The 15,386-nt window shown below is 38.1% G+C and overlaps 1 protein-coding gene across 1 annotated transcript in view; it reads left to right on the top strand.

Moving 5' to 3' along the window:
• Positions 1-15,386, top strand: part of SPIN1 (spindlin 1) — a 64,555-nt gene that overhangs the window by 21,637 nt on the left and 27,532 nt on the right. Inside the window, 2 exon segments of the mRNA XM_082471360.1 lie at positions 974-1,187; positions 13,654-13,744. Of these exon segments, the coding sequence (XP_082327486.1) occupies positions 1,182-1,187; positions 13,654-13,744 (97 nt within the window). The 5' untranslated portion in view covers positions 974-1,181.

Below are 15,386 nucleotides of genomic sequence, written 5' to 3'. Positions count from 1 at the left end.
ATATAGTTAAGAATTTTTGCCAGTTGAAATGATTCCTCTCTCCCTTGTTATTTAGGCTTTTTAATTATTTTAACTATTTTGTTGAATTTTAGTCTCTAGAAAATGCATTCTCTTCAATTCTTAAACCTGTGAATGCATGGCTGTACGATGTAGACATGATGACTAATAACGAGAACTGAACGTAGACATGTGGTTCAGTGAAATTTGTGGTGGATATTTTTGTGCTTTATGAGAATACGTTTCCATATATGTTTTACTACGTGGACTGTAAACTGGACCCAAATTTCATTTAAATGATAAACTGACTTAACTTTTTTGCATGGGTGTGGAAATTTCTTTGAGGCTTCTCCAGAGTTATTGCATCTTCCGCTCTGGTTTCCCGAAGCTTGGGAGCAGAAAGGGAACTGCGAAGTCTTATTGGCTGCAATCCCTTCTTTTGCCCAAGGCTGCTGGTTTACTGACCACACCTCTAGCTGTGGCTCAGACTTGAAGTAGTTTCCAGTGCTGCCTCACCCTCCAGCTGTTGTTCCACCATGCACCTGCCACACCTCTGTTGCCCGCTCCAGTGCCTTGCTGGGTTTTTTTGTGTCCCATCAAGAATATGGGCCCTGCCAGTCTAAATCTTTTCTGACATGCCAGTGTCTACCGTTTTCTGACTTCTGCCAGCAAAACGGATTGGCTGCCAGCAAAATGGGTTGGGATACAATGGGGGAAGCCAGATGCTGTATTATGTTCAGTTGACCCGTGAGGAACTGCACTTTTCCTTGTTGAGGGGTCTAGTACCTCCTTTTCTCCTGCTCCTCTGTGTCGTCCTTGGCACTGAGTTCTGAGGAAATAAAGTTAATTGCTTCCCGGCAAAGTGTATTTTAGCTGATGTTGCGTTTAAAATTTGTCATGTTTGATGGCTTACTCGGAGTAGTTTGCTTTTGTGATGCTCTAGTAATGAATGAACTATTATTTCACTGTCTTACAGAGTACTTAGGATTTCACGTATTTTTGCTGAACTTATAAAAAAAAAGGCGCTTGGGATGATGGATTAACAAGAACATTGAAATTCTGTGAAAAGTTTCAAATTGGAGCATACTGAATTTTCACCCTAGTCCAGCAGCTCTGCTGCTCACTTAAATACAGATGAATGAAGACCCCATTCGGGAAGACACCTGGCCAGCGGTCCAGAGCTGATGCAGGTAGGCAGTGCAGTTCTACACTTTAGTACAATAAATTTAAAACAGTTGTAAAAATGAGAAATGCTCTCATGTAATTCCTAGTGGTTTGCTATTCCTAAAGCTTTGTGATTTCCAGTATTTTAAACACATACACATGTGAAAGAAACAGGTTTAGGTTTTGGAAAGGTAGGGATCATATTAATTTTTTTTTTCCTGTGGTCTCTTGCAGTAAGTTACAGATGTCCAGTAAATACAGCAAGTGAATTGTAAATACTTATAGGATTATAGTAAACAAAGGATTTATCATTTGTTTTTGAAAGAAGATGTGAAAGTGAGATGACTAGCTGAGTATTAGATTTAGTGAGATTTAGGATATTTATAGGGAAAAAGGTAAGCTCAGTTTTTTGTGTATTTATATGAAAGAACTTTACTGGAATGAAATGTATGGAAATGAAATGAATATTTAATAGAAATTAATTCTTATTTTTGTGGCACACAGCCGATACTAGAAGTTTAGACTTTGCATGATTTTTGTCCACCCTAAAAGCAAAGGTAAAAATCTTATAGGCTACAAAATAAAATAGGTAAGTAGCATTTTCTTTAAGATTTATGTTTTTCTCCGTTCCAGAAATACATTTGAATATTGGAAAAAACCTGTCATAACATATTAAGGTTCTTTGATAAATGAATCTGAGAATTCTGCTAGGAAAATTACTATTAATCATACAAGTGGTTGCTATGTGATTTAGAATTTATTTATTAACTGTAGTGTTTGGAATTCCTTTGTAGAAGAGCCACAGGGATTAAGATTTTTAAGTTTCTCTTTTCTCTTTGATTTTAGTTCCTCTCTTGTAAAGATAATATTGATTTAACTGTTAAATATTTGTCAGTAAGATTAACTTGCAGTAGTGGCAACTGACTGAAGTGTAAGTCACCTGAGAGGTTGCTATTTAAATTCCAACTCGGCTCATCAGCTCTGTCCTGCTCTTTTATTAGCTGTATAAACATTGGTGCATTTTGTATCTTCTTAAGCCTTGGTTTTTCTCATCTAAACAATGGGACTGTTATGGTATGTATCTGTTGGGGTTATTATGAAGAATAAATGTGTTTATGTGTGTCAGGTGCTTAGGTAGGTGCCTGGCACATTATAGCTGCTCTGCAAAAAGCATTTTTTTTTGTTGATCATACTGTTTATAACGAAATGTTTATTCTATCTCATTAGTTGCAAAAATTGCTGTCAAATTTTTGTTGATCAGTGAACGCCCCATGTTTCTGTCATTTGAAATAGTAATTCGTACCCTCAAGTTCTTTTTATGCACACCATTCTAAATTCAGCACTCCTATTTTCTTCACTAATTTAGTCAAATTCTTAGGAGAGAGAATTGATTAAAGTGATGTGTAGTATGGTGTAAGTAATTGAAGGAGCTAAACCAAGAGATGTTACTGTTAAGGGAGAGATTGTCTAATCCTAGCCAGTACTTTGATCTTACATTTTCTTACTCTTTGATATTTTTTAGAGCATATGGCATAGTGCTAAAGACAAAGTAGGTACTCTGTAAATTCTAATCAGCCTATTGTTGAATATTTTAACATACGAAATCCTGGGGTCATTTATTGTTTTTCACTGTTGTGTATTATACTCTATTTTAGAGAGATTACTGATGCCTTGATCAGTATTACTTATAAACTAGTCTTAATCATTTTTCCTGTTAACATAGACAAAGGCTTTGTTACTTTTAAATCCCTGTATCAGTAACAAATATGCCCATTTACAAATAAAGAAAATTCACACACAAAGGGGGTTTCTTTTTCTCATGCAGCAAGAAGCCCAAATAGGCATTCCAGAGTTGGTATGGTGCCTCAGCTATGCCCTTAGTCTGGTGCCCTCTGAAAGGCTAAAGTGGGGGCCTTCAGTGGATAAGGCTCCTAGGATGTTTCTCTTCCTCTGTGGGCCATTGTGTAGCTGGACTTACTACATGAAGGCTCCCAGAGCAAGTATCCCAGGAGAAACAGGCACAGTGGCATGGTCTCTTCTCTTGGAGCCTTGGAAGTCATACAGGTTCACTTCTGTTGCATTTTGTTCATTGAAGCAGTCTCAGAGGTCTGCCCAGGTTCAAGGGAGTGGGCATGTACTCTGCTCCATGGGAGAAGTGTCAGAGAATTGTGGTCATGTTTTAAAACCACCACAGTGGGCAACTCCTAATACCCGACAGTGTTTGACATTAGGGTGTGAGTGATCAATAAAAATTTGAAAATTGAATTTTTTACATTCTCTTTATGTACCTAGTTCAACATATTAGGGATTTCTATTTTTTTAAATTAATTAATTAATTAATTTTTGCTGCGTTGGGTCTTTATTGCTGCACACGGGCTTTCTCTAGTTGCGGCGAGCGGGGGCTACTCTTCGTTGTGGGGTGCAGGCTTCTCATTGTGGTGGCTTCTCTTGTTGAGGAGCATGAGCTCTAGGTGCACAGGCTTCAGTAGTTGTGGCACGTGGGCTCAGTAGCTGTGGCTCACGGGCTCCTGTAGAGCACAGGCTCAGTAGTTGTGGCACATGGGCTTAGTTGCTCTGCGGCATGTGGGATCTTCCTGGACCAGGGCTCGAACCCATGTCCCCTGCATTGGCAGGCGGATTCTTAACCACTGCGCCACCAGGGAAGTTCCAGAGATTTCTATTTTTAAAATAACTTAGGTTTATTTATATAAATATGTTGGAATTTAATTGGTTACTAAAGTGGTAGTTTATATATACCTAACGACATTGGGCAGCAAGTCCTTTTATACAGTAAAACTTTTTTCATATTTTTTTTTTCCTTTAGAAAAGTTAGCCTTCATTTTTACTAGTTTACCAAAGGTTGCAAATTTCCTCCTTTTATGACATTATACTGATACGTACAGGGAATGGTAGTAATAGATATCCATGTGCCTAATACTCAGATTAACAACTATTTTTGCTATGGTCAAATATTTTTAAAACCTTGATTTTATTTTTATCAAACCAATAAAAATTCATGGGTGAAATGTCAAGTAGTGCCGAAGACTTATATCAACAAGTAGGCACTCCATTTATTTTGATGTTTACCTTCAAAATTTGTAAATGAGTATACAAATTTCTCTTGATCTGACAAATTTAGATATGTATTGAAACCTGTTGAGGATGATGGCTTTTTCACATAACATCTTTTTCTCCCATTAACCTTTTTTTTTTTTAATAATGAAGTCAATATTTAATTTTTTTATTGAAGTAAAGTTAATTTACAATGTTGGGTTAGTTTCAGGTATACAACAAAGAGATTCAGTTGTGTGTATATACATGTACATATGTATGTATTCTTTTTCAGATTTCTTTTCCATTATAGGTTATTAACAAGGTATTGATTATATTGGGACTTCCCTGGTGGTCCAGTGGCTAAGACTCCATGCACCCAATGCAGGAGGCCTGGGTTCGATCCCTGGTCAGGGAACTAGATCCCACATACTGCAACTAAGAGTTTGCATGACACAACTAAAAGATCCCGCCTGACACAACTAAAGATCCCGCATGCTGCAACGAAGATCCCGACTGCCGCAACTAAGACCTGGCGTAGACAGACAGACAGATAGACAGATAGATAAATAAATAAGATATTTTTTAAAAAAAGACACTGAGTATCATTCCATCTGCTGTACAATAGGTTCTTGTTGTTTATCTATTTTATATATAATAGTGTGTATATGTTAAGCCCAAACTCCTAATTTATCCCCCTCCCCCATTATGTCTCCTTTGGTAACCATAAGTTTGTCTTCTGTGTCTGTGAGTCTATTTTTGTTTTGTAAGTAAGTTCATTTGTGTCATTTTTTTAGATTCCACATATTAGTGATAGCATATGATATTTGTCTTTGCTTCAGTTAGTATGATAATCTCTAGGTCCATCCATGTAGCTGCAGATGGCATTATTTCATTTTTTTTTTATGGATGAGTAATATTCCATTGTATATACGTACCACATCTTCTTTACCCATTCATCTGTTGACGGGCATTTAGGTTACTTCCAGGTCTTGGCTATTATAATTAGTGCTGCTACAAACATTGGGGTGCACGGGTTGCAGTATCATATGGTAGCTCTGTTTTTAGTTTTTTAAGGAACCTCTATACTGTTCTCCATAGTGGCTGTACCAGTTTACGTTCCCACCAACAGTGTAGGGAGGGTTCCTTTTTCTCCACACCCTCTCCAGCATTTATTATTTGTAGACTTTTTGATGATAGCCATTCTGACTGGTGTGAGGTGATACCTCATTGTACTTTTGATTTGCATTTCTCTAATTAATGCATGTTGAGCCTCTTTTAATGTGCCTGTTGCCCATCTGTATGCCATCTTTGGAGAAATGTCTGTTGAGGTCTTCTGCCCATTTTTTGATTGGGTGGTTTTTTTGATATTAAGCTGTATGAACTATTTGTATATTTTGAAAAGTAATCCCTTGTCAGTAGCATCATTTGCAGATATTTTCTCCCAATCCGTAGATTGTCTTTTTTCATTTTGTTTTTGGTTTCCTTTGCTATGCAAAAGCTTTTAAGTTTAATTAGGTCCCATTTGTTTATTTTTGCTTTTATTTCCATTACCGTAAGAGACAGATCCAAAAAAATATTGCTGTGATTTATGTCAAAGAGTGTTCTTTTACTCTAGGAGTTTTATAGTATCCAGTCTTACATTTAGGTCTTTAATCCAGTTGAGTTTATTTTTGTATATGGTGTTAGAGAATATTCTAATTGCATTGTTTTACATTTAGCTGTCCAGTTTTCTCAGCACTACTTATTGAAGAGACTGTCTTTTTTCCATTGTATATTCTTGCCTCCTTTGTCGTAGATTAATTGACCATCAGTGTGTGGGTTTATTTCTGGGCTTTTTATCGTGTTCCATTGATCTCTATGTCTGTTTTTGTGCCAGTACCATACTGTTTTGATTACTGTAGCTTTGTAGTATAATCTGAAGTCAGGGTGCATGATTCCTCCAGCTCTTCTTTCTCAAGACTGTTTTGGCTATTGGCAGTCTTTTGTGTTTCCATACAAAAAAAATTTTTTGTCGCAGTTATGTGAAAAATGCCATTGGTAATTTGATAGGAATTGCATTGAATCTGTAGATTGCCTTGGGTAGTATGGTCATTTTAACAATATTGATTCTTCCATTCCAAGAACACAGTATATCTTTCGTCTTCAATTTCTTTCATCAGTGTCTTACAGTCTTTGGAGTGCAGGTCTTTTGCCTCCTTAGGTAGGTTTATTTCTAGATACATTCTTTTTGATGCAGTGGTTAATGGGATTGTTTCCTTAATTTCTCTTTCTGATATTTTGTTTTCAGTGTATACAAATGCAAATGATTTCTGTATATTAATTTTGTATCCAGCAACTGTCAAATTCATTGATGAGCTCTAGTAGTTTCCTGGTAGCATCTTTTAGGACTTTCTATGTATAGCATCATGTCATCTGCAAACAGGGACAGTTTTACTACTTCTTTATTAGCTTTCTGAGTTTTGGCTAAAATGGTACTTATTGTTTCTATCATGATTACTGCATAAGTACTGAACTTTTGAGTCAAGTAATGAAGTATGATTATTTTTTTGCACATTATGTTTTTCCTGGAGTTTAGTGATTGCTTTAGTTTTTTTCTATTTGTTTAAGTTTCTTTGCAAGTTGAAGTCTCTTAAACCCTCCAACAGCTTTAGAAAACTCCTCTCAGTATAATTTCCTGCATGCCAAATGTGATAGATAATCCATCTGTTCGTGTTTTTCTTAGAGGATTTTTTCCTAGCGCCTTCTGTCCTTTTCTAATCTGTTGATTATTCTCTCGACCTGATGCAACATTGTCATCCTTGGAATTTCTTTTTCCTCTTTTGTACGTTAGATTCTCCTTTCCTCCTGGTTCCCATGCATTTTGTCTCTTAGTGTGTACTCTTGCCTAGGTAAAGCATGTACGTCTTCAAAAGTTTCAAGAGTAGGCAGTGAATGAGTTGATTGTTAAAGCTGCAAGTAGAATGTATAGTGATTCATTCATATTCTTTACTTTCCACTTCTCAGATTTCCTGAAATTGTCTCTAATAAGAATTTTTAAAAATGCACATAGAAGATGGAAGTTTTTTTGGACCTTGTATCAACATTGTTGTTATTCTACTCTCATGCTTTATATTTGGCAGGGAGAAGATTCTAGGTTGGAAATAACTTTTTCTTTCAGAATTTTCCAGGCATTGCTCCATTCATTGTCTTTGAGATCCAGTGTTGCTATTTGGGGAAGTTGTATGCCATTTTCATTTCTGAACCTTTGTATGTGTCCAGTGGTTATTTTCCCTCTTCTCTAGAAACTTATTTTTTTTTATTTTTTATTTTTTGTAATTTATTTATTTTTATTTATTTATTTTTGGCTGCATTGGGTCTTCGTTGCTGCATGCGGGCTTTCTCTAGTTGTGGCGAGCAGGGGCTACTCTTCGTTGCGTTGTGTAGGCTTGTCATTGCGGTGGCTTCTCTTGTTGTGGAGCACAGGCTCTAGGTGCGTGGGCTTCACTAGTTGTGGCATGCGGGCTCAGTAATTGTGGCTCACAGGCTCTAGAGCGCAGGCTCAGTAGTTTTGGCACATGGGCTTAGTTGCTCCACGACATGTGGGATCTTCCCGGACCGGGGCTTGAACCTGTGTCCCCTGCATTGGCAGGTGGATTCTTAACCACTGTGCTACCAGGGAAGCCCCTGTAAGTTGCATTTTTAAAAAGCCTTTCTTGAATTAGCTCTGCCTCTTATGAATGTCTTAGTGTCTCTTTGCTTTTCGTCTCTATTTGTGAATGTTTTCTCTTGTGAATGTTTTCTTCAGAGATGGATTTTCAGATTTCCTGCTTGTATGATGAGAGTATTTAACACCTCTCAGATTTCCTGATTTCTCCCTTAAAGTTATAAAGTCATACTCTTTTTCTGTTTGTTGAAGTGGCACCCCCAGAGACCACTGCTGGTCATGTAAAGCCAGGCTAATTAAAATTGCTGATCAACAGGGAGACTGTCACCTTGACAGCCTCCCAGGGAAATTTCACAAGAGAGAAAGGTGCTCACAGGGGAGGAATGAGTGAGTTAATAGGATTGGAGGCAGTGAGTGTGGTGTGTAGGGGGATTGGTATTTTTAATCCAAATGAGTTGCTGGAACAGACATTGGTCTTTATGCTTGGAACATTTGAGTCCATGCAAAGTTAAGTCAAAAGTTGGTTATTTTGGAATATGTGTCTGAATGAGCTTGTTACAACAGTTTGAGTGTATATAGTTTTACTTGCCTGTCATGGTTTAGTACAGTTTAAGTAATGGTTTGGTGAGTCATTGAACAGTTTATTTTGTAAATTAGGCTTTTTTTCTCATTTCAATCAACAAATAGATGTAGCTACCTAATAAAGGGTCTTGTTCTGTTTTCCACTGGAAAATCTGTGATCCTCAGATGGGTGATATAACCCACCATTGACAACTAACTGACATCGGTGCCCAGTGAATATATACACACCTACCTACTCTTCTGTTATTTGCTTTTTCCACTTAACAGTATGTGTAGGTGACCTCTTCTTAGCAGTATATAGAGAAATTGCTCATGACTCTTTACAACTGAACAGTATTCCATTGCGTGGATGTACCAAATTAGTTTGTTCAGTAGTCAGTTATTTGGACATTTAGGTTGTTTCTACTCTTCTGCTATTAGAAATAATAACTGCAATGAAGAGCCTTGTCCATTTGTCTTGCCAGTGCCATTAGGATAGATTTCTAGAGGTAGAACTGAATCAGATCTTAAATGTGTATGTAATTCTGTGAGATGTCACCAGATTCCCCTCAATGGGCTCTGTACCGTTTTGCATTCCTACCAGCAAGTAATACGTAAGTGTTTCTCACAGAGTCTCACCAGCGTTGTATGTTGTCAGCAATGTAGATTTTTGTCCATCTGATGGGTGGGAATGATATCTCAGTGTACTTGTATGTGTGAGGCTGCATGTCTTGTGTTACTTGTAAATGCCTCTTTGGCCTTTTTCTGTTCTTATCTCACCCATTTTTTTCTTCTGTACTTGCAGAAGCTCTTTTAATGTCAGAGATATTAATTTTTGTCTGTGGTATGAGTAATTTATCTTATACTCTCTATTGTGTGGAGTCAACTTCTTGGAGAAAATCTTCCTTGAGTCCCCTGTCTCTTGCTCCCATCTGTATGGGTCTCTTAGCCTACTTCTCAGAAGCTGCGCTGAACTTCTAACATGGTTTCTCAGATCCTCTGTGTTTACAGTGCTTTCCTCTCAATTTCTGGAGTATCCTCCAATAATTTTGAGAGATTTGTTTAAGGTTTAAATTTTGAGCCCATACATGACTGTAAATGCCAGTTGGTAATTTATCTGGTTACGAGTTCTGTATTCAAAATAATTTTACCTCAGTTTTGAAGGCATCACTTACCTCTTGTTGTCTAGCCCAGTGTTGATGGTCAAAGAATAAGTCTAGTACCTCTTTATTTTTTTTAAAGAATTAAAAAAAATAGACTATTTTTGTAGAGCAGTTTTAAGTTATAGCAAAATTGAGCAGAGAGGGTACAGTGATTTCTCATGTACCCCCCACCTCTCCCCAGTGTTCCCCAGTAGCAACATCCCACACTCAATTATACGTGTGTTAACAGTGAAGGTACTACATTGACACATCAGCATCATCCTAAGCCTGTAGTTTGCCTTAGTGTTCACTCTTGCTGTTGTATGTTCTGTGGGTCTTGACAAATGCATAATGACACAAATCCACCATTATAGTATCATGCAGAATGGGTTCACTGCCCTAAAAATCCTGTGTTCCAACTATTCATCCCTACCTCCCCCTTAACCCTTGGCAACCACTGACCTTTTATTGTCTCCATAGTTTTGCCTTTCCCAGAATATCATATAGTTGGAGTCATAAAATTTCTTCATGTCTTTTCATGGCTTGATAGCTTTTTTTTTCAGTACTGAATAATATTCTGTTGTCTGAATATAGTACCGATTATTTATCCGTTCACTTACTGAAGGACATCTTGTTGCTTGCTTCCAAGTTTTGGCAATTATGAATAAAGCTCCTGTGAACATCCACGTGCAGGCTTTTATGTGGATGTAAGTTTTCACCTCCTTTGGGTAAGTGCCAGGGAGGATAATTGCTGGATCATATGGTAAGAGTTTTGTGAGAAACTTCCAGATTTGGATTCCCACCAGCAACGAATGGGAATTCCAGTTGCTCCACATCCTCTCCAGCATTTGGTATTGTCAATACATATTTTGGATTTTCACCATTCTGATAGGTGTGTTAGTGGTATCTCATTGTTTTGAGTTTGTATTTCCCTGATGACATGTAATATAGACCATCTTTTCATACATTTATTTGCCATCTCTGTATCTTTGGTGAAGTGTAAAGGTTTTTGGTTCATTTTTTAAAAGTTGTTTAATCAGTTTGTTTTCTTGTTGCTGAATTTTAAAAGTTCTCTTTATGTTATGGATAACAGTACTTTATCAGATATGTCTTTCCCAAATATTTTCTTATCGTCTTGACAGTGTCTTTCACAGAGCAAAAGATTTAAATTTTAATTAAGTCCAACTTATCAATTATTTCTTTCATGGATTGTGCCTTTGGCGTTGTATCTAAAAGGTTCTCAACATAACTGAGGTTATCTAGATTTTCTCCTGTGTTGCCTTTTAGGAGTTTTATAGTTGATAGTTTTTTGTTTTACATTTAGGCCTATGATCTGTTTTGAGTTCATTTTTGTGGTGGGTATAAGATCTGTGTCTAAATTCATTTTTCTACATGTGGATGTCCAGTTGTTCCAGCACCATTTGTTGAAAACACTGTCTTTTCTCCATTGTATTGCCTTTGCTCATTTGTCAAAGAACAGTTAACTGTATTTATGGGTGACTATTTGTGGGCTCTTTATTGTGTTCCATTGATCTCTTTGTTCTTTCACCAATACCACACTGATATGATTAGTGTAGTTATATAGCAGGTCTTGAAGTCGGGTAATGTCAGTCCTCCAATTTTGTTTTTCTACTTCGATATCCTGTTGGCTATTTGTGTCTTTTGCCTCTCCATATAAACTTTAGAGTCGGTTTGTTGATACCCACAAAATAACTTGCTAGGATTTTGATTGGGATTACATTTAATCTACAGATCAAGTTGGGAAGAGCTGACATCTTGACAGTGTTGGTTCTTCCTATCCATGAACATAGACTATCTATCCATTTATCAGGGTTCTTTAATTTTTTTAGTCTTTGAGACTAAAAAGTGAAGCAGTCATGAAGTGCAATTATGAAGTTTATTGTGGGATGACTTATACACAGGCAGGATCAGCTGGACGACCATCCATAGGTGTTTGCAGCTGCACTCCATACCACCAAAAGGAGTACAGGGGGATTTAAAGGAGCCAAAGCTGAAAATGGAATCTCATTACTAAGGGAGAAGCACACCCACACAGATGGGACTGGGGTTTTTCCTCCCCGCCTCAGGGGTCTCATGTCCACTAACCATCTGCATCAGCAAAAGATATTCTCCCAGTTTTCATATCAGGTGAAGGCAAGGGTAAGAGTTGATAGGAAACTTAACCTGCTTTGGGTGCATTTCTTGTGAGTAAGCTAAAGCTCAGTCACGCAGAAAGGGGAGGGGGTGGGACTGTGGGCCTAAGATGGAGCTGACAAGAGTCAGTGTGGTTCAGCCACACAGAGCCCTTGGCATGTTATTCATAGTTATTTTAAGTTCTCAGTTGGATAATTCCAGCATCACTGCCATATCTGAGTCTGATTCTGGTATTTGCTCTGTCTTTTCAAACTGTGCCTCACAGTTTTTGATGAAAGCCAGACATGATATTCTGGGTAAAAGGAGCTCTGGTAAATGAGCCTTAAGTGATATGGTGGTGTGGTGTGGGAGGGAGAGATACACTATGTAGTTCTGTGATGAGGTTTTAGTCTTCAGGGAGTCTGCCTCACCGGGCTGTGACCTTCACTTGTGCTTCTCAGTTTCCTCCCCTCTTGTGTCCTACAGGGTGGCTAGGGGGCTGAGCCTTGAAACTCCTGTCACACCAGGGGACAGCTAGAGAGTTGGAGTTGGGTATTTCCCTTCCCTCTGGTCACGTAGGCCCTGATACAGTAAGGCTCCAATAAAATAGTTTCTCTCAAGGGCAGGCCTTGGTAAGAACAGAATACTTGGGTGTATTTCAAAAGGGGTACTTCTCCCTTCCCTCTGCTGAAAGCAAACGGGGGTTTTTCTCTGCTCTTCACTGTGAGAACCTGATGGTGCTTCTGGAGGTAAAACTTACAAAAATGTGGAGCCCCTGCCTTCCCATGACTAGGTCCCCTGGAGTTTTTATTTTTCAGACTTGTCCACACCAAGCCTCTAGCAGTTGGTCAATTGCCTTTCAGGTTTTCCTACCCAGGTACTGGTTCCTGCAGAGGATTCTGCTACCATGAATTGTGATTCTCTGTATCTGCTTGTCTGTGTCTCCAGTTTTGGGGACAGTGATTCCTTGTAACCTCACTTCTTTCACCAATCTAAGACGAGTTGTTGATTTTTTGGCTTGTTCAGCCCTTGTTAGGACAGAGTGATAACTTCCAAGCTCCTAACATGCCAGACTGGAAATGGAAAGTTCTCTCTCTTCATTTATTTTAATTTTCAAGAGCTCTTGTTGTCCCTTTTTATAGCCACTTGTTCCCATTTTATGACTATAGTATCTTCAGTTTTCCTGAGGATACCAGTTCTTTTATTTAATCTTCGTAGGTCTTGGAACTACAAACAGTGATGCTTATTTTTATCTTTCTCATACCACTGGGTTTTTTGTTTGTTTTTTTGTTTTGTTTGACTATTGATCATTGTCCATTCATACTTAAGAATTAAGGATTAATTACGAACAACTTAACCTTTTCTTGAGTGATCAGAAGATTGTTTTTGTCATGGTACTCATCTAAATGGGAAAGTCAGCTTTGTGGGGAGTGTGGCGATGTCTGGGGCCTGTTAAGCGTCTAGGATTCAGGGAGCGGCGTGGGTGTTAGGCCGGGGGCGTACCAAATGCTAACGTCAGCTGCCCTTTCCTTGTATAGTTAGTGTGGAAGGGAAGGGAAGGGGTCCTGACACCAGGTACAATTCCAGTAGATCTTGATCGAATCCTGTATTTTCACGTCTACTTCTGCATTTTTTATATCGTTATACTCATCTACTGTAAGCCTAGGGATGTTCCAGGGATGCTCTGGATAGATCTGCTCTCTGTTCAGTCTGTATCTTATCTTCATCTATGAGCTGCCCACTTCATGCAGTGTATATAAGCATGCTAGGCGAAAGTGGGGGAAAATGGCTGTCTAAGCAATCGGGGTAATGTCTCGCTGTTTTTATCTATGAAGTAGAATGGACAATCTTACACAGACCAATTGACCATATATCTCCTTTTTCATTTAACGTCTTAGAATTGTAAATGTTATGTAAGTACAGAAATTTATGTCTAAAAATTGCATGTCTTAATGTAAGGCCAAGGAGAGAGAACTTTGCAGAAAACCCAGAAGCCTTCTTCCTCCACCCAGTTGGATCTTGTTACTTAGCGTGAATTTTGATCAATATAGTAAGCATGCTTTTGCATCGTTCCACAGATATTGATAAGTTGTTTTCATTTTCATATTTTTATTCAAAATATTTGAATTTTCATTGTGATTTTGTGTTTGAACCATGAAGTTTTAGAAGATTGTTGTTTAATTTGCAAATACTGGGGTGTTTCCAAATACCTTGTTATTTATTTCTGACTTGATTCTGATATAGTTAGAGGACATACTTTGTATGATTTCACGTTATTTTAAGTGTATTGAGGGTTTGTATTCTGAGTAGCATATGGTGTATCTGGGTTAATGTCCCATGTGAACTTAGAAAAGATCTTTATTTTGGCAGTATTGGATTGGCGTTCTGTAAATGTCAGCTAAGCCTAGTTGGCTGTTTGTGATGTTCAGGTCTTTTATATCCTTTCTGATATTCCTAGCCACTTGTTATATTAATTACTGAGAAGCGTTCATATTTTTAAATATAATTATGTCACTTTTCCTTGTCACTTCTGTCAGTTTTTGCTTTATATATTTCAGTATTCTTTATTCATTTATTTATTTATTTTTGGCTACGTTAGGTCTTCGTTGCTGTGCGCAGGCTTTCTCTAGTTGCAGAGAGTGGGGGATACTCTTTGTTGTGGTATACGGGCTTCTCATGGTGGCTTCTCTTGTGGAGCATGGGCTCTAGGTGCACAGGCTTCAGTAGTTGCAGCACGTGGGCTCAAGAGTACAGGCTCAGTAGTTGTGGCACATGAGCTTAGTTGCTCCGTGGCATGTGGGATCTTCCCGGACCAGGGATCGAACCTGTGACCTCTGCATTGGCAGGCGGATTCTTAACCGTTGCATCACCAGGGAAGTCCATATATTTCAGTATTCTATAATAAGGTTCATATACATTTAAGATTGTTATGGCTTCCCTTTTTTTGTTTTGTTTTGTTTTGTTTTTTTGGCTGCACCCTCACAGCTTGTGGAGTCTTCGTTCCCCCACCAGGGATTGAACCCAGACCCTCGGCAGTGAGATCTTGGAGTCCTAACCACTGGACCACCAGGGAACTCCCTGGTATGGCTTCTTGATTGATCCGTTCATCATTTCGGAATGTCCTTTTTGATCCCTGATAACTTTGTCCTGAAGTTACTTTGTCTGATGTTAATAATCGTCTCTTCCTTCTTTATATGGTCTCTTAATTGATTCACTTAGATTATGTTTAATGAAATTATCAATATTGTTGGAGTTGGAAAGATTTTTGCTACCTATAGTATTCTGAATCCACAGGTAGGTTATTTTGTTTATCTTAGCAGCACCTTAAAGATTTATTCCACTGTTTTCTGGCTTACATTGTTTCTGACAACGAATCTGGAGCCAGTATTTTCTGTTTCCCTAAATTTAAGGTGTGTTTATTCTTTGTCTGCTTAAAATAGTTTGTCATTGGTTTTCAGAAATTTGATTAGGATGTGCCTTGGTGTGGTTTTTTCCTTTGTCTTTATCTTACTTTGGCTCCATGGTTATGTACTTACACATCTGGAAAACTTTCTGCCATTATTTTTGTCAGACTTTTTCTTCCTTCACCCCTCGGTCCTCTCTTTCATGGAGTGCATTTCATTTATGTTGGGCTAGTTGATATTGTCCTACAAGTCACTGAGGCTGTTTCTTTCCCCCAGTTTTTTCCTTTG

The sequence above is a fragment of the Balaenoptera physalus genome (genome assembly GCF_965194825.1).
Source record: "Balaenoptera physalus genome assembly, chromosome: 7".
Lineage (NCBI taxonomy): Eukaryota > Metazoa > Chordata > Mammalia > Artiodactyla > Balaenopteridae > Balaenoptera > Balaenoptera physalus.
This window is presented reverse-complemented; position numbering and strand designations above follow the sequence as displayed.